We start from the raw sequence: 18,535 nt of genomic DNA on the forward strand, positions 1-18,535 counted from the left end.
CTATTCACAAAGTGACGGCTACAGACACGGCACCCTTTTAAGTTTAATCTGCATTATTAAGTGATCTTCTCCAGCGCTTCTTAAGTCTAGGATCAAGAAGACCACAAATGAGGTCCTGATCGGAGCATCTGCCAGTTTCCATGGTATCAGTACACCCACCATGGCCAATTTCAAGGAACCAGCATGCAATTGCACACCATTAATTAGTATTTCCCCAACACAGAGGGCAGAAATCACCTCAAGAGCATCGAGACTATTAACACATAATTAACAAAATTAGGAAGCAATGAGTTTTAAGGATTGTTTTTAAGATAGCTTATTTAAACTGTAAGTTTATATAACTTAATTTTAATATTAAAATAATACAGTTACATAGCTCTCTTTAACAACCAGCTCACAAAATTCCTTCAAATTTAACAATTGGCTGTCATGAGCCAGTGGGCACCCCCCCCCCAGCACCCCACTGGGTCTTAGAGACTTTGCAGGTGAAAGCATTTTGTGAACAGGTTTCGTGCTCTATGCAGGCTGACTGTTGTCAGGGGTGTAGTGATAATAATGGCAGCCAACGTTTCCTGAGCACCTCGGAGACACGCAGGCTCTTCTCTGAGTGCTGTGCTTGCGTTCGCTCTTTTTATCCACGCGGCCACACTGTGAGGGAGGTTCTGGGTCATGTCCATTTTACAGAAAGAGGAGGTTGCTCGAGAGCTCCTTGGGCTTTATTGTGTCTCTTCAGAACCTCTTAACATAGTAGTATTCCCATTTTTCAGATGAGGAGCCAAGGCTCAGAGGGGTGACTGACTTGGCAAGGGTCACACAGCTAGCACAGGGCAGAGTGGGATTCAAACCTGTGTCTGTCAGGTGACTGGGCCCTCGTTGGCACTGGTTTCCCAAACATGACACTGTCCTCTTCAGACTTGCTTAGAGAACTTGCTTTCCAAAACCAGCACTAGAGCCTCACTGCTGGTGAGTTGATTTCTGTCGGTTCGGTAGCATTAGCACGGTCTCCAGAGGATTACAATGGGCAACTAGCTCAGACGCGGACCCCCAAAGCACAGCTTGGGGGCTCAGAATGTCTTGATCCAAGCCCAGATTCCTCACTGGTGAGATGGGGCACCAGCCATCCACAGCTGGGTGGCTGTGAGGATCTAATAAGGTGATGTGCGGGGAAAGCTCACCACAAATGGTAGTTTGGCACAGACCATAGAGCCAACATTGCTGATTGGCCCAAAGCCGAAAGCCAGTGGTCCTGGAATGCCTTTGAAAGTGAATTTTTATTTCTGCCCCTGCTGCTAGGGCCTAGAGACAGAGTAGGTAGGTAGAGTAGGTTTTCTCCTCTGCTTTACTGAATAGGGCAGTGGGAGGTCAGAACCGTGTAACAGCCTTCCCCAGAGGAGGAGGCCATGAGCGAGTGGCCAGAAGCTGTGGCTTAACAAATCCAAGTGCAACCCAGTTGGGGCCCTTCCCTAAGCCACAGCTGTGGGTTTTCTGGGAAAAACATGGAGCTGGGGCAGGAAGCTGCTGAGGCACCAGGGCCAAGATGGACATGCCCATTTTGCCAGCAGGCAGGAGTGACCCCAGCAGGCACCCTGGCATCAACTAGAGGAAGGGAGGGGACGTGGGAGAAGGGAGAGCCCACAGGATCTGGAGTCAGCCAGAACTTGAACCCTAGCTGCACTACTTATTACTGAGGCACCTTGGGAAAGCACTTAACCTCTCTGAGCCTCTGTTTCTTCATCTGTAAAATGGGGGTGATGACGGTACCTGCCTCAGAGAGTGAGAATCAAGTAAGTACGAATGCTTTGTAAACTAAATGCTATAGGTTGTGCTTTTAGGACCGTAGAAAGAGCATGAGAAGCCCGCCTGCTCTCTGCAAGTGGGCAGTCTTGTTGGGGAGGCAGGACTAACAATCAGGGTCTTGGCAAAATGGTTGGTACTGCAGGGCGAGGTTGCTGCACAAGTGTGGAGCCAGGACAAGGAAGGAGAGCTGGGCTGGGTATTCAGATGATACTTCCTGAGATAGGAATTTTGGCCAGGCCTGGAAGAGATAGAATTTTGGCTGGGCCTGGAAGGATGGGTAGGAGTTCAGTAAGCAGATGAAAAAGACTCTCATTCTGAGAAGGAGACACATGATCAAGGAAATAATCATAGAGATGATGCTGGGGCACCTGGAAGGCTCACTCGGTTGACCATCTGACTTCGGCTCATGTCATGATCTCACGGTTCGTTGGTTTGAGCCCTGCATCAGGCTCTGTGCTGACAGCTCGGAGCCTGGAGCCTGCTTCGGATTCTGTGTCTCCCTCTCTCTCTCTCTGCCCCTCCCCTGCCCTCTCTCTGTCTCTCAAAAATGAATAAACATTAAAAAAAAAAAGATGATGCTAACAGTTATAGGTCACATTTTATGCCCTGTTTGATCCTCTTGGTAAACCTCATGAGGTAGGTAGGTTTTATTATCTAATTTATTACTGCTTATTTAAGGTGAGAAACCTGTGGCCGACAGGCTAAGGAACTTGCCAGTGTCACACTGCTGGTAAATGGCAAAACTGGGATTCAAATCCAGGTTCTAAGGCTCTTAGCTGTGATCTTTCTTGATTCCCTAAAAGCAGAATGAGCAAGAGACGCATATGTGGTTTGTCCATTTGTCCAGCAGACAATTCCTGAGCACTTACTACAATAGCAGCCACTCTTGGGTGCTAGGGGTGGCAATGGCAGGCGAGGCCCCCATCCGCCTTGTGGGGCTTCAGGATAGAGGAGGGAGGACACATAAGGAATTACAGTGCCGTTGGTTCTCTGCCAGAGGCATGTCGGGGTACCATACAGGCCCTGACGGGAAACAACTGGCTGCACATGCCAGAAGGGAGGGGATCACAGAAGATGTTCCAGTGTGTGTGTTGGAGTTGGGCATCAGGGGGAAGAAAAAGCTTGTGAGGAAGGCCATTCCCCCAGAGTGAACTGCAGATTGGGGTACGGGTGATGAGGAGGTCGGTTGGCATGTGAGTGTCCAGTGATAGGAGGGCCTCGAATGCCAGATGGAGACGGGCCTTGGGCATAGGCCACACTGGAGGCTTGTGGGAAGGGGCTGCCTGTGGTCTCATCCACAGTGTGCCAGGGGGAGAGTTTGCTGCAGCACCATGGAAACCAGCCCAGAGAGGCCTGGAAGCAGCCAGCCTTGCTTTCTCAGTTTGCCCAGCGCTTCCTGAATAATCTGGGGCCATGCTCGATATTTGCAATGAAGGTTCATCTGCAGCCTTCTTGTCCCCATAGCACAGAGTGGCTGGGTCCCTGCTCTGCTGAGGTCAGCGGCCTCACCCAGTGATAGGTAGGCTGCGTAGGCACCTGGAGAGGACGCTGGGTAGGGAGGGGGTCAGCAGACTTGGGCTCTGCTCCTTGCTCAGTGACCTTGGCAGTTTCTTGACCTCTTTGAGCTGCTCTGCAATCATGAAGGGACTAAATGACCTCTGAGGTCCCTTGTAGCCTCACCATTGTGAACACGGTATGGTGAACTGGGGGTGAGGATGAGTGGGACAGGAGGCAGGTCAGTGAGAGGGCATGGTCTGCAGGTGTGCACAGGTGACTCAGCAGGGATTTAGTAAGATTCCCAGGGCTGACTGTTGTCATTGCTGCATCCCAGAGAGGAACAAACAAACATAGCTACCATGGTTTGAAATCTTGCTGGGCATTGATCCTTACGTGCACCATCTCTGAATCTTCAGAACAACCCTCTACCATGGTAGGTGACTCATTTTACAAATGGGAAATCATGGTTGCAAGAGATCCATTGACTTTGAGCAGGTTTCACTGTGAGTGACAGAGCTGGGATTTGAACCTCGACCTGCCTGGCTCTAAGCTCAAGTCTTTTGCACCTTACTGTGTAGCCCCCAGAGGCTGCCTTCATCCTGCAGGGGCTCTTGGGCATGCTGTACTGGACTGGCGGGGATCACCCACTGACATCGGTCCTGCCAGGAGGACTGGCTTCTGGTTGGCACCATAGCAGGCACCTCTGACCAAAGCTGCTGGGGCATGGAGGGGCATGCTGGCCTCTCCCACAGCTGCCTGCCTGGTGGGCTGAGCTGGGTGATTTGTTTTGACAGGTGAGAGCAGTTTCACCTCTTGGTAGCAGCTCCACAAACCCGGTGCTGGGCAGTGGGGGCACCTACTGGAATGTGATCCTTCTTTCCAGCCATGCTTTGGAGGTGATGGCAAACATGTGGGTAGTATTTGGTTGAAGCAACTAAAGCTGGAGGAAAGGGCAGACGGTTAGGACCACACTATCCCAGAGAGCATCCTGGCTTGGGCCCAGTGGTTTGTGGTCACAGTGGATTGTTTGTCCTTCCTGACCAAGAGCCAGGAGACCTGAGCCTTTGTATGTCTCGCTTTGGGGCCCAGAGGAGTGGGAATTTGCCCGGCCAGCTTGGGAGGTTATGCCACCTTGCAGTTGCAGAGGCTTGAGTGCGAAGGGGCTCTGGATCCCATCCAGTGTCTATTTTAGAACTGGGGAGCCGTGACCCAGAGAGAGGAAGTGATGTGCTTAAGTTCACATGGCCTTGTATGGTGGAGGTGGAACTGGAATTTCCCACTACCCAGGCCCAGGATCTTTTCTAGTGCCCTACCCTGTTCAGGAAGGGGGAAGCAAAGAAGCTTAGAAACCCCCCCTGGGGGAACTTCTGCTTTATTGGCCCTCAGACTACCCTTGGGGATCCTCCCTCAGTCATTTTTCTCCCGGCCCAGCCCTATAGCAGCCCTGTGGGGAGGAGTGCACTAGGGACCCCCTAGTGGTGGTGGAGGGCCTCCACAGGGCAGAAAAGGAAGGACCACTCACTGGTTCCCAATTCTTTCAGTGCACGTCAGCGTATTTCAGTGGGACATACAGGATGCAAGACACCATAGGGGAGGCCCGGAAACTTAACACTGACCTGAATTTTCTCAGGGAGGCCACCACTCAGGAGAGCAGTGTCACAATATGAGAGACAGCCTGCAACTTAGGACTACTTGCTCATAACCCCCACCTAAGGGTGTTAGGGCACAAGGTCAGGGGCTGCTTCATTGAAAAGTAAGGGAGTAAAACGAGGCAGGGATGGGGCATCGTCTCTGAAAGTGTGAAGAAGAGTAGGAAAGATATTCTAGGCAAGGGGAAGAGCCAGAGAAAAGGATGGAACTGAGATGTCATTCTGGGTGTGGTAATACCCCCCTTGAGGGGATATGGGGCAGGTGCAAGCAAAGGATGGGCAGTGAGGCTGGGAAGGTAGTGTGGGGCAGTCAGTGCAGAACTTTGATGCCTCAAATATCAAGCAGGGCACCTTGACCTTACTCTCGTGGTCAGTGGGACCGCTGAAGATATTTAACCAAACTGGGTGAAGTGGTGGCGAGCAGGGGCTGCACTGCCCAGGAAACCCACCCTGATGCCGCCATGATGAGCTGTTGGACCTTGAGCCAGTGCTTTAGGTCTCTGAGCCTCTGTTTCCTCATCTGTGAAATGGGGGTGATAACAATCCACCACTCAGAATGGTTGCAAAGATGACATAGAGAGCTAGTGCACTGCTCGCCTTGGTGAATGTTTGGAAAATAACAGCCCCTGCTTTGCCTCCTGGTTAGTGAAGTCTGAGACAGCAAGAAGGAAACCCTTCTGAAAGCGAGAGGAGCTGCAGATGTAGGGTCTATTTTACTGTTTTGCTATTTGAGGGCAGGTCTGAGCCAGAAGGTACATTTGGTCCAAATGGCTCTGTGTGTGAGTGGTAAGGTGAGGACAAGAATCTGGGTCCTGACACCCAGTAGAATGTTCCTGCTGCCCTAAGGTCACCTCTCAGCCTGAAAACCACAGGCCATATCACTTTACCCAGACTCTCTATGGGGACTCTGCCAGGACCTCTCTTCTCTCCTTGAAACAAGGAGGTCGAGCCCAGGAGATCCTGAGATTCCTTTTCTGAGCCTTTAAACCCAGCGTGAGGGCAGGCCAGAACTGCACTCAGGGCCCCTCACCTGGGTAAAGCGTCACTGGAAGAAAAGGCATGCAGGGATGGGAAGCAAGTGCCAGGACAGCAAAACAGCTATGCCTGAGCCAGGGTCCAAGCCTGCACTAGGTTGCCAGCCTGGAGCAGAATATCCACTTCCCCCCCTGGGATAGATTTCCCAGGACCTTTGGGAAGCAGGAAGATCATTTACTCTAGTTGTTAGAGCAGAGGTTTTGGAGTTCAACAGATAGAGGTTAAAATCCCCATGTCCAGGAACACCTGGGTGGCTCAGTCGGTTGAGCGTCCAACTTCAGCTCAGGTCATGATCTCACAGTTCGTGAGTTTGAGCCCTACATCAGGCTTGCTGCTGTCAGCGAAGAGCCCGCTTAGGATCCTCTGGCTCCTTGTCTCTCTGGCCCTCCCCCACTCATGCTTTCTCACTCAAAAATAAAAAACAAAACGTGAAAATTCCTGTGTCCACAAGCCAGTATTTCAGTCTTGGTTTCTTTCTGAAACAGGGAAATGATAACATCCACTGCATAAGATAGCTGGAAGGGTTCAATGAGGTAGAAAGTATGTCCCGTGCTGGGTTAGCACATTGCAGCGAAATGGCAGGTGTCTTCGCTCAGGGAACAATTATGAGCACCTGGTGGATGCTGGGCTCTATACTGAGCTTTAGGTAGTTGATAGGAACAAAACCCTCAGGAAGCTTATAACCCAGTGTGAAGAGACAGATAAGCGACCACCTTGAGACAGTGCAAGACACATTGAAATGGGGGAAGCACAGGATGTTGTGGGAACTGGGCAGGAAATGTGTGTGTGTGTGTGTGTGTGTGTGTGCACGCGCGCGCATGTGTAGGCCTTCTGGAGGAGGTACTATTTTTACTGAAACGTGAATAGGAAATTAGCCAGGTTTGGGGTAGGGACTGTGCAGGAAGAATGTTCCAAGCAGGGGAGAAGTCACCTGCTATGTGTTAAGTTCTTGGAGTGGCAAGAACTTGCAGGGACAGGCAGTACTAAGGTAAGAAAACGTGGCCTGACCCTGAGGTTTTCACAAGCCAGTGCAGAGGCTGTTTCCCCTGGACTGTGGGACACGGAGGTGAGAGGATATAAGGCAAGGATATTTCTCACCTCTCAGAGCAATGCTGCCTGGGAGAATTCAGCCTCCAATTGTTTTTCCTTCTTCTCCCATATTCCCTACCCATTTCCTCCTGCCCCATTATCCTGGGGGTCACCAGGTCTGGTGTGACTGCTTTTGTCCACTGTGGCTCCCATCCCCATTCAGTGTGTGCTGTGCCTTGAGCACTATGGTGGTCAGGAAGACCCTGGCTCTGACCCTCCTCTGCCCCAGAAGCAAGCCTCAGGGCCATTCCCTGGAGGAGAGGGGAAGTTCCTAATAAGATAAGATGGTGGGCAGTGGGGAGGGCACAGCTTACGGCATGGGGTTCCAGAACACTCGAGGTCCATGAGCAGCCATTTGAGGGCTGGATTGGGGGTATTGCAGTGGGGCCATCTCTCTGGGTCCCATCTCCTGACCTCCCCCCTCAGTCTCCTTTCTGCAGGACCTAAGATCCTGCTTTGCCTTGGGAAAGGACTTTGACACATTTTCACAATCAAGTTGAGAGAAGTCTCCAGAGGGGAAAAAGGATAAACAAGCTTAAAAAATGCAAAAGGAAATGTATTCTTTATTTATTTTCAAAGTCGGGGGAGGCCACAGCCAGCTCATTTGAGTGAAAGTTTCCAGCCACTCTGACATGAGGTCACAGAGACTTCAGGGAGCCAGGACGTTTGGGATGGGGAAGCTGGAGTGTTTTCAGGCCAGATTCAGAATCGATTCAGCTAACAGGGCAACCGTCAGCCTGCCAGGCGCTGTGCTCTGCACTGCAGGGGTGAACATGCAAAGACCTAAATCCTCTCTCCAGCTGAGAGTCCGGTAGAGGAGCTAGAACGAAGACAGCAAGGACTGGTGGACAAGGAGAGAGTGTGACAAATGTCATAACAAAAAAGTTCAAATAAGCACCAAAGGGACAGGAGGGGGATTCATTTCTGGTGTGTGTGGGTGGGGTACTCACTGAGGAAAGCTTTCAAGGACTAGCTGAGTCGAGTTAGACTTTGAAGCCCAGCTAGGATTTTAATGGGCATAGATCAAGCAGAAGGCTTTCTAGGTAGAGCAGATAATGTGAGCAAAGGTACAAGGTGGGAAATTCTTCTTTGAGAAATAGGGATGTTTGGGGCGCCTTGGTGGCTCAGTCGGTTAAGCATCCGACTTCAGCTCAGGTCATGATCTAACGGTTCGTGAGTTCAAGCCCCACGTTGGGATCTGTGCTGACAGCTCAAAGTCTGGAGCCTACTGTGGATTTTGTGTCTCCCTCTCTCTTGCCCCTCCCCCACTCGTGCTTGCTCTCTTTCTCTCTCTCAAAAATAAATAAACATTAAAAAATTAAAAAACAAGAAATAGGGATGCTCGATTTTCTTAAACATGTATTTATCTATTTATGTGTTTATTCATTCATGTAAAACTGCTTTATTGAGATGTAAGTCACATACTATACAATTTGCCCATTTAAAGTGTGCAATTTAGGGCCACCTGGGTGGCTCAGTCAGTTGAGCATCTGACTCTTAATTTCCTTTTTTTTAAGTTTATTTATTTAATTTGGGAGAGAGAGAGAGCACGAGCAGGGGAGGGGCAGAGAGAGAAGGAGAAGAGAGAATCCCAAGCAGGGTCTGCACTGTCAGTGTGGAGCCCAATGTGGGGCTTGAACTTATGAACCTCGAGATCATGACCTGAGCCAAAACCTAGAGTCAGACACTCAACCACCTGGGCCACCCAGGTACCGCCTGACTCTTGATTTTGGCTAAGGTCGCGATCCCAGGGCTGTGGGATTGAGTCCCACATCAGGCTCCCTGTTGAGCATGGAGCCTGCCTAAGATAATGTCTCTGTGTCTTTCTCCCTCTGCCCTTACCTGCCTCTCTCTAAAATAATAAATAAATAAATAAATAAATAAATAAATAAATAAATAAATAAATAAAATAAAGTGTACAATTTACAAAGTTGTGCAGCTAATACCACTATCAATTTTAGAAAATCGTCATCACTCCAAAATGAAGTTTCCATACCCATTAGCAGTCACTCCCCATTTCCCCAGTCCTGAGCAACTGCTAAACTACTTTCTCTTTCTATGGATTTACCTATTCAGGATATTTCATATAAATGGGACCATATAAGACATGGTCTTTGGTGACTGATTCTGTCACTTAACATCATGTTTTCAAAGTTCATCTATGCTGAGGTATCAGTATTTCATTCCTTTGTATTCTTTTCTGCCTTCGTTCCCTTTTACGACTGAATAGTATTCCACTATATGGATATACTGGGTTCATCAGTTGATGGGACGTTTGTCTTGTTTCCATCGTGGGACTGTTATGAATTTGATGCTTTGTGTGGATGTATGTTTTCAGGACATTCCACTTTGAAAATTTTTTTTTAATGTTTATTTATTTTTGAGAGAGAGGGACATAGAGTGCGAGCAGGGGAGGAGCAGAGAGAGAGAGGGAGACACAGAATCTGAGGCAGGCTCCAGGTTCTGAGCTGTCTGCACAGAGCCTGACACGGGGCTCGAACTCACAAACCTTGAAATCATGACCTGAGCTGAAGTCTGATGCTTAACTGACTGAGCCACCCAGGCACCCCCAGGACATTCCACTTTGAATGAAGTCTAGGACAGTCACGGTGGGGAGCGGGAGGGGAGAGGGTGAAGTGGAGAGACCTGCTCACCCATGTTCAGGCTCTGAGCAGTTGGGTGGGAGTGAGACGGGTAGGCTCAGAAGGGTAGGCTTGTGTCTGGCCTCCCTGAGAGCCTGTGGTGTATGAGGCCAGGGCAGGGCCATCCCCCCACCAACACATACCCACATGGTTGTGTCATATCTGGCAGCTGTTTGCTACACTGGAAATAGCCTGGGCAGCTGGTATTTTCCCGGGAAGTCAGGTGCATTTTTTTCCAGTGTCCTGCCGAGCGCCAAAATTAGTTAAACCCATAGAGAAGTGTGAGCTACATGGTTAGGCCAGAGGAGGGGAGTTTGTCAACAGGAAGCTGGCCAGCCAGGGGAAAGAGGTGGTCAGGAAGACAAAGGTTAATAAGCCGTGTGTAAAGCCAGGCTAAGCTGCTAGGCTCCCACCCTTATGGTCCTCACACAGAGGCAGTGGTTTTGTTTACAGGAAATGCTTTGAATTTCTCACTGGCCCCATTTAACAGATCAGGAAACAGAGGCACTGCATTGAAGGATCTGCCATTCAGAGACAAAAAGGGGACTAAAAGCTAAGGTCTCTGGTTCTGCTGTGAGCAGCAGATTTCATAAAACCCAGCCCTTACCCTCAGTGCTATGTCTGTCTTTGAGTTCACAGGAGAAGACAGGACACAAAAACAAGAAAGAATTTTAGTCTCCTAAAAAAGAACACCAAACCCCACCCCAACCCTAAAGCAAAAACACAAAACAGGGCTTTAATTACCATCTTTTCATCCTTTCCTTCTTTACTTTTTTTTTGTTGTTGTTCTCCAGCCAGAAAACATTATGTTGTTAGACAAGAATATTCCCATTCCACACATCAAGCTGATTGACTTTGGCCTGGCTCATGAAATAGAAGATGGAGTTGAATTTAAGAATATTTTTGGGACGCCAGAATTTGTTGGTAAGTTTTAGGCCTATTTCTCTCCCAGCTAAGTAGGCATCTGGGATCAAAAGGTAGAGAAATTCTAGGAACAAACCCTGTGTCTGTTTGAGAGTCTGGGCTGAGAGATGGTGCCTTGGAGACTCCCCCTTGGAAACCTAATGGGTGGGGAAGAAAATGTCCTGCAAGTCTTCTGGGTAAGGGTCCAGGTGCTGGCTTTGAGCACCCAGTGGGGCAGGAGGAGGCCCGGTGGGGCTAGAGGCCTTTTCAGAGTCAAACCCTCCCGGAGCTGGCCCCACCTCCTGCTCTTAGATGAATTTATTGTGAAGATTTAAAATTTACTCACCCTCTGTCATTCTCATAAACTCAAGTTTCTCTGAAGTAGCTTTTGACTTCCTGAAAAGGAGAAGGGAAATCATCTGCTAAATGCCAGATCCACCCACTCACCTCTCCTGTGTACCTGGCCTTTATTCTTGCACAGGGGGCCCTGCTTCACAAGAGCCTTGGCAGCTCCCCCATCCCTCCGTTTCTATCAGCCTTGGCTCAGGCCCCAGAAGCCCCCTCGTGGGACTGGGGCTGCAGGCTGAGGGTCCTAGAGAGACAGCCTTACAGAAGGGAGAGGAATGAGAATTGAGGACCACTGTCTCTCTGCTTTGGGAGTTGAAGTGGTCTTGGAAATGGAGGGAGGTCATGGTCTCTCCGAAATCTGGGGAAAACTTCTGACATAAATAAAATAAGGAAAACAGAATGTTTCAGATCATCCATCCTGATGGATTTTCAGGTCACACATGCCAGCCCCACAGCCACTATGGAATGGTGCTATTAAGGCTCCACAGACCCCAGGGTAGGGGAACTTTGCTGTGTGCCAGGCACTATGCCGGTGCTCTGCAGACATCACCTCAGCTAATCTTCAAACAACCTCATGAAGCAGATTTAATTATTTTCTCTATCGGATGCTTTGTTCAAGGCAAAACAACCAGTAGGTGGTAGAGCTAACATTCAAATACAGATACATGCAACATCAAAGCCTGTGCCCTCTTGGTTACACGGGGTTGTCTCTCTAGAAAGACCTTGTCCCAAGGAGGCTTACAGTTTAGTTGTGGAAACATCAAACGACCGAGTGTGAGTGGTAGAAGGATCTTTTTAGGTCATCTGGGCTAGTTCAACAAATGTAGGATTGGAAGTCTGGGGGATTTTAGTGAAGGTCAACCAATGGCTATTCTTCATCTAATATCTATGACAGATATTAGGTGAGGTACTGAGGACACAGTGGCGGCAGGGAGCCACACTCAGAATGATTCATGCAAGGTCACACAATGAGCTGGTGGCAGAAGCAACTTGAACCAAGGGCACAAGACATCTATTCTTGAACTTTGTCCAAGATGGCAGTTGCTGCCCACCATTCACATATGTGGTGAAATGCATATATTTATTCACTTAAGTTCAGACCAGATGCTAACAGTAAATGGTTCAACTAGACATTCAGGGCAATAGTGGAAGAGGTGTCACAAGACAGGATGTGATTAATTATAAAGTGAATGATAGAGACATCTCTGAAGACTTCTCAAACAAGATATTCACTCTGGCAAAGTCAATGGGATCAGTCATGCCCTTGAGTCAATGAGAGACAAAGGGCTGGTGTTGTGGGTTGGAGAAGTGTGAGGAGGGGTAGGGAAAGAGGCAGGGTAGAAGAGGAGTATACATCCCAGTCTCAGTCGTTCATAGCAGTGGGGAGGGCCAGGACAATTCCCTGTCCACTCTGGATGAAACAGAGAGTTCCTATCAGAATGGCCATGTGAGTGAGACATTGATGGCTAGGGCCAGACTATGGAGGGTTCTTTCCAGGGATACAGTGTTAAATGTCTAACAACTGGGTCTCCAAAACAAAACAAAACCCAACCCTAATTTATAGCATTTGCCAATTTTAAGCTACCAACTTGTCACTGAATTCAGAGTTGGGAAGAGATACACACAGTTGACCCTTGTGAGCCAGTATGACCCAGCTCTAGCCTAGAACTGGTTTTATTTGCACCTTACAGATATACAGGGTGACTTCTCTAGGCCTCTGCCCAAATTATGATAACTTTCTTTATCCAGGACTCCTGAGAAACAGGTTATAATTACTTGTCCTACTCCCACCATTACTCTGAAACTTCAACCTGAGACACAGTATTGAGAAGTTACCATCAGCTTCTAGGAGCATGGTGGACCCAGTCTTCCAAAAGCCCTCCTGCAACAAAACTTGATTCTTGAGAAAAATATTCTTTATAATGAAATTCTGGACTCATGGGAAATAAGAGAAATCTTTAAGGGTAGTAACTCTTCCTGCATCACCTGCCCCACCTCCAAAGCCAGTGAAATATGAACTTAGAGCTGGAGCTGTGAGCAGCAAGAAAATTCAAGAAGAGGTCCTCTCCCAAAAGCAAGTGTATGTATCAGCATTTCAATCAGAGACTAGCAAGACTTAGACATCCAAGGACATAAGATATTTAAATGATCACATGTTGACTGTAAAATCAAGGGAATGTATATAGAAACAAAAGAATCATAAGAATGAGCAAGCAACAAGAGACTGTCAAAAATGACCAGGCAAATGCTAAAAGGAACCAGGAAGAACTTTAAGAAATTCTATACTCCTAGAAATTTAAAATTTAGTGAATGAGTTAAACAGCAGATTACACACAGCTGAAGAGAGAATTAAAGAATTGAAAGGCAGAGCTGAATAAAATTAGCCAAAATACCACAGAAAGATCAAGATACAGGAATATGAAATAGAGGACAAGTGTGAGAGGGTGAAAACAGAAAACCTAACACAGGTCTGTTTGGAATCCCAGAGGAGGGAATAGAGACAACAGAGGATCAACATTTGAAGAAAATGGCTGAGAATTTTCAGAACTGTTGTGAAAACATGCATCTCCAGATGCAGAAAGGACAATGTATATCAAACAGAAAAAAAATCCATTATAGTTACACTGTAGTTAACATTATAGTTAAACTACGGGGTACCAAAGACAAAGAGATCATGAAAGCAGCCAGGAAGAAAAGACAGATAATAAATAAATAAATAAATAAATAAATAAATAAATAAATAAATAATTTGACAGTGTACTTGTTAAAACAACAGTAGAACCCAATGTCCAATAGAATACTATCTTTCAAGAACTAAGGAAAAATTAAAAAACAATGATTAGGGAGCATCTCTCTACCTGCTAGATGGGATGCTGTCCAGTTCATGAATTGCTTAATAAAGCCAATTACAATCCTCAAAAAAAAAAAAAAAAAAAACCCAAAACACTCTTAACTCTACACCCAGCAAAAGTTATATTTCAAGAATGAGGATAAGTGATTCAGGCAAAACATAGCAAAATCCAAAAATTCGAAAAAGAACAATACAAACCATAAAACAATTAAACCACCAACAAACCTTTATTACTAGAGCTTCTAAAGATGTGCTTGTGAACTAAATGTTCTCTGAAGGAAGACCTCACTGTGTGAAGTAATAGAGCAAAGAAATAAGTAAACATTCGGCAAATATAACCATTTTCTGTTTAAAATGATGATGGTGGTGGTGATGATGATGATGATGACAGTGATGGACGGTCATGGATGTTTTAATTGCAGGGTTAAAAAACAGAACTAAAAATTGAGGAAAATAATGTTAGATAGGAAGGAGTTCTTGAAATGAGTGTTCTAAGGCTCTTGTATTAGTAGAGGAGAGTCAAAAGATTGCTTATGTTAGAATTTGTTAGATAGCCATCCTAAAGTCTCGAGGGTGGCCATTACAAAAATGTAAGTAGGAAAGGAAAACAGTAAGAGAAGTAATAAAATAAAAAACACCAAGAAAGAAGAAGAAAAGCACAGAAGAAAATAGACAAGCAAATGCACATAGAGAACAGAAGTGAGTGTATATGTGTATCAAACAGATAAGCCTGGAAAGTGAGTTGTGCTTCTCAAACTCTCTATGGTTAAAGACTTAAAATTTTTTTTTCTTCAATCTGTCCTGGACTGCTTCTTCATTAAAGACACAAGAAAAATAAATCCCTAGAAAAATCATCACAATTTGAATGTCATGGCAATGTCATATTGCTGTACGAGTTTCTAAAAGCTTACTCCCCATTTCTGGACCTATTGTGTCTGGACCAGTGGCTCCTTGTCTTCAGACCACACTTTGAATCACTGTGCTAGAGAATGTCTTTCATGTTTGTGAGGAGACTTGTGCCAAAAAGTTCATAGCAATGTTCTGATAAGAATAGAAGTGGAAACCATCCAAATGATCACTGAGAGGACAATGACTGAAAGATGATACATATTAACACAGTGGACTATTACATAGCAGTGAAAATGAAAGACCATGTATGAACATTCAGTGAACACTAGAAGCATAATGTTAGAGGGTGGGGGGATCAAGTGACTACATTATCTCCGGGATGACATCGTTTTAATGAAGCTAAAAAATAAGCAAAACCAGAAAAGTGGTTCCTTGTGTCTCTAATTAGAGAGGGGGAGGGGGATGGTGGTCACATGCTACAGATGCAGTAGTTTTAACATTGTTCTAGATGCACCAGTGTAGCCTTTCCCACCCTCTCCCTTTTTCCATTATGATTAAACAGGCTCAGTCCTTCTCCCTTCTCTAGCTATTCCCCTCTTTTTCTCCTCAGTTTCGTGACCAAGCTTTTTTTGTAGCATTGTCTACACCCTTATCTCTACTTCCCACAGTCAGGGCACCTCTGGACACCACACACTTTCTAAGTGCTTGCCTGCTTGATCTTTGGGTGGCATTTGGTCCTCTTCTGTCCTGGGTAGAATGTTCTTTCCTAGACTCTGCACCCACTCTTGGTCACCACATCATCCACACAGCTCCCGTTTCCACCTGTACGATGACTCCAGATTGATGGCTCCAAGTCACTCTCCCCTACCCGGGGCATCTTTGCCTGGATGCCCCTCGGGCACCTCAGGCTCATCATCTCATTGGCCCTAGATTGTTGTCATTCTTCTCAGGGAGGAGGTGTCCCTCTTTCAGACCAGATTCAGGAACGTGGATTCCCTCTCTGCCTTCTTTTCTTCGTTATGACCTTCCAGCACTGACCTGACTGTTTTTCACCAGAGACTTCTAAAGCAAGCCTTGTTGTCAGGCCCCATTTCCCCTTCTGGCATCTTCCTTACCCCACCCTCCTCTTCCTCTTCCAGGCATCCCTCTGTCCTTTCCTTCTTCCTCACTATTAAGGCCTCTTTGTAAAATATTTCTACCAGGATAACAGGCAACTTCATTTCTCAAAATTCTTAGACCCAGATTATCTCCATCTGTTGTTCTGATTTTTCCTTAGTGAGGATTCAGGAGGGAGACATTTGTCACCAAACTCCCTAAAATTCCCTATCACCATCTCTTCTCGTTTTCATACTCCTGCTGATTCTTCAATATGGCTTCTTTCAGCTCCAGAAATTGTGAACTACGAGCCCCTGGGCCTGGAGGCTGACATGTGGTAAGTTGTATAGACGACCCAGGTGACCTTGGGGTCCTTTCAAGGGCAGAAGGCCTCAGACTCTGACTCTGGCTGACATTATCCTGCTTGACCATTAAAACCCCTTTCTCCACACGTTCAGAGCCTCTGGCTGCTCCCGGTGTGCTGGACCTGTGGCCCAGAGAAGCTGGAGGCAGCTAGGCCTGGACTTGAGGCCTGTTAGAACACAGCCAAGGCAGAGACAAGGGGAGAGGCTCACCCTGGAGGCCTGCCACAGCTATGATAAAGAAATACTAACAATAGCTTATTTAGTTAATCAACCAAGTGATCACTGAGAGCCTTGTAGGCTCTGAGAGCTGTGTTGGGCCTGAGGATACCGTAGTGATTGATTTTCTGCACAGACAGGACTCATTTCATTTGAACAGGGCTTTATAGTTGGCTGAGTGAGTACCTTGGTTGCTTGGTTTTCTAAAATCCTCCCAGAAGTTTTGTGAGGTAGTTATCATTAACCTCATTTTATGAGGAGAATGAGGCTCAGAGATCATAAGGGACTTGCCCCAATCACAGCCTGCAAGTGCAGAAGTCTGACCTTGAACTTGGGTCCTCGGACTCAGTGTCCAGAGCTTGATGACTCCAGATGCATCCCAGGTTGCTGCTGAAGACTGGGATGAGTGGAGAGGGCTATGGACTTGAGGTGACATCCTTAGGCCACTGTATAGGGGCATGTGACTCTTCCCCTTGAGAAGCATGGCGGGGAGTCCCTTGCTGGGCTGGGATCAGAGCCAGGTGGCTCTGACTTGCCTGTTCTTTGTTTTGCAGGAGTATAGGCGTCATCACCTACATCCTGTGAGTATCCCTGATGCTGGGGTCCCAACCTAGCTTGGATCTGGGGAACTGGGAGGAATGAGAGAGGGGTAGGGACAGACAGCCTGAATTTACTGGTTTTACTCATGAATCATTTACCACGAGCCAGATGTGTTCAATCCACACAGCACACCTGAGGCTCCATGCTTTTAGCTCCTTTACATACTCTTGGCCCTAGGGTTGACCTTGGGCCTTGTCTGCATCCCTACCCTGGCCAGGCATCCAACGCTCAGCCTCACCCAGGCTGCATTTCTTGTGAGAAAGTCAGCTTTCACCCAGGAGCCTTGGGACAGCCCTCAGGCTGCCGTGCCTTCCCCATCCCGCTCCTTCTTTCTCTCCCAGTCTCCCCTTCCTTCCCCGGCTCTCACGTGCTCTCGTCTTTCTCCCCAGAGTCTCTTTCCCACCCCTGAAGTATTAAGTTGCTTAAGCAGACATTTCCTGTGTAGCTCCATGTGCAGTGGATCTGTCACTTTCTATCTTTGTGACCTTGGGCAGATACTTAACCTCTGGGCCTGTTTTCCTCATCAGGAAAATAAGAATCACAAACTTCCTGCCACGGTGTGCTGTGCGGGTTAAATAAGCAGACATGTGTGCAAACTTCCTAGCGCCGCTTGGTGTTCATTCCATCAGTGCTTCTCAACCATTTCCCCCCCAACGGCACAGCTGGAACATGCTCTTTTTGTCCCAGAGGGGACATGGGGGCTCCAGTACTCACCAGCTGAGGGGGACCATCTCTCCGCATTCCTGTAAACCAGTTCTCTGACTTCCAGCACCACTTAGACTGGGAGCTCTTTACAATGTGGTGGACCCCTCTGAGCTATGGCAGAGGGTCTCAATCCTGGCTGCACCTTAGACCTTTTAATACCTAACACTGCCCAGGCCCACTGCAGATCTATTACATCATAATTGCCAGGGATGGAGTCTGGCCATCAGTATTTTTTTTTTTAAGCCCCAGAAGAACTGGATGCAGAGAAAGAGAACTTGATGCATTGCTCGATGGTTCCAGATTCTGTGTTGGCTCTTAAAACCTTGATTTTTTTTCAGAACTCGGATTTCCATTTTGAAATATTAAGGAATTCCAGTGTGTACAAAGCATATAGTCTTCTTTTAGCTTGTTTGAGTTCTACACAGTTTATTGAGTGCCTGCTCCATGGTGGGCACTGTGCCAGGCACTCAGGATACTGACATGGAGGAGGTCTGCCCTGCGTGCCTGGAGCTCCCTGTGTTGGAGGGAGACACCACACAGCTCAGTCGCTCTCAATAGGACCAAGATTATGCTGATGTATGAACATGCCTCTGTGAGGCACAGCTGGGAGAGACACTCGTTTGCTGGGACTGTGGGAGATTTAATGAGAAAGAGATTGAGATTAATATGAACTGACCTGTACAGAATGAGATTAATTCTCAGGGTGGAAAGGGAGAGAAGGGCTGTCTGCTGAGGAAAGGAACAGTGAGCCTGTTAAAGTGTGGTGAAATGTACTGAGCGTGTGGTAGGGACCAACTTCCAGTGTCTTGCTCAGGAGTTCAAACGTGATCCTATAGAAAATGGGAAGTCACAGGAGGTTCTTTGTGTTCTAACAAAGATAGTAGTAATGGCCAA

The 18,535-nt window shown here is 47.3% G+C and overlaps 1 protein-coding gene across 4 annotated transcripts in view; it reads left to right on the forward strand.

Annotated features, from left to right (window-relative positions):
- Nucleotides 1-18,535, forward strand: part of DAPK2 (death associated protein kinase 2) — a 119,842-nt gene that overhangs the window by 82,871 nt on the left and 18,436 nt on the right. For all 4 annotated transcript variants that reach the window (XM_030317958.1, XM_032593624.1, XM_032593623.1 and 1 more), the window contains 3 exons: nucleotides 10,504-10,633; nucleotides 16,044-16,092; nucleotides 16,891-16,917. In XM_030317958.1, coding sequence (XP_030173818.1) covers nucleotides 10,504-10,633; nucleotides 16,044-16,092; nucleotides 16,891-16,917 — 206 coding nt within the window. The remainder of the gene's footprint in view (nucleotides 1-10,503; nucleotides 10,634-16,043; nucleotides 16,093-16,890; nucleotides 16,918-18,535) is intronic.

The sequence above is a fragment of the Lynx canadensis genome, chromosome B3 (assembly GCF_007474595.2).
Source record: "Lynx canadensis isolate LIC74 chromosome B3, mLynCan4.pri.v2, whole genome shotgun sequence".
Lineage (NCBI taxonomy): Eukaryota > Metazoa > Chordata > Mammalia > Carnivora > Felidae > Lynx > Lynx canadensis.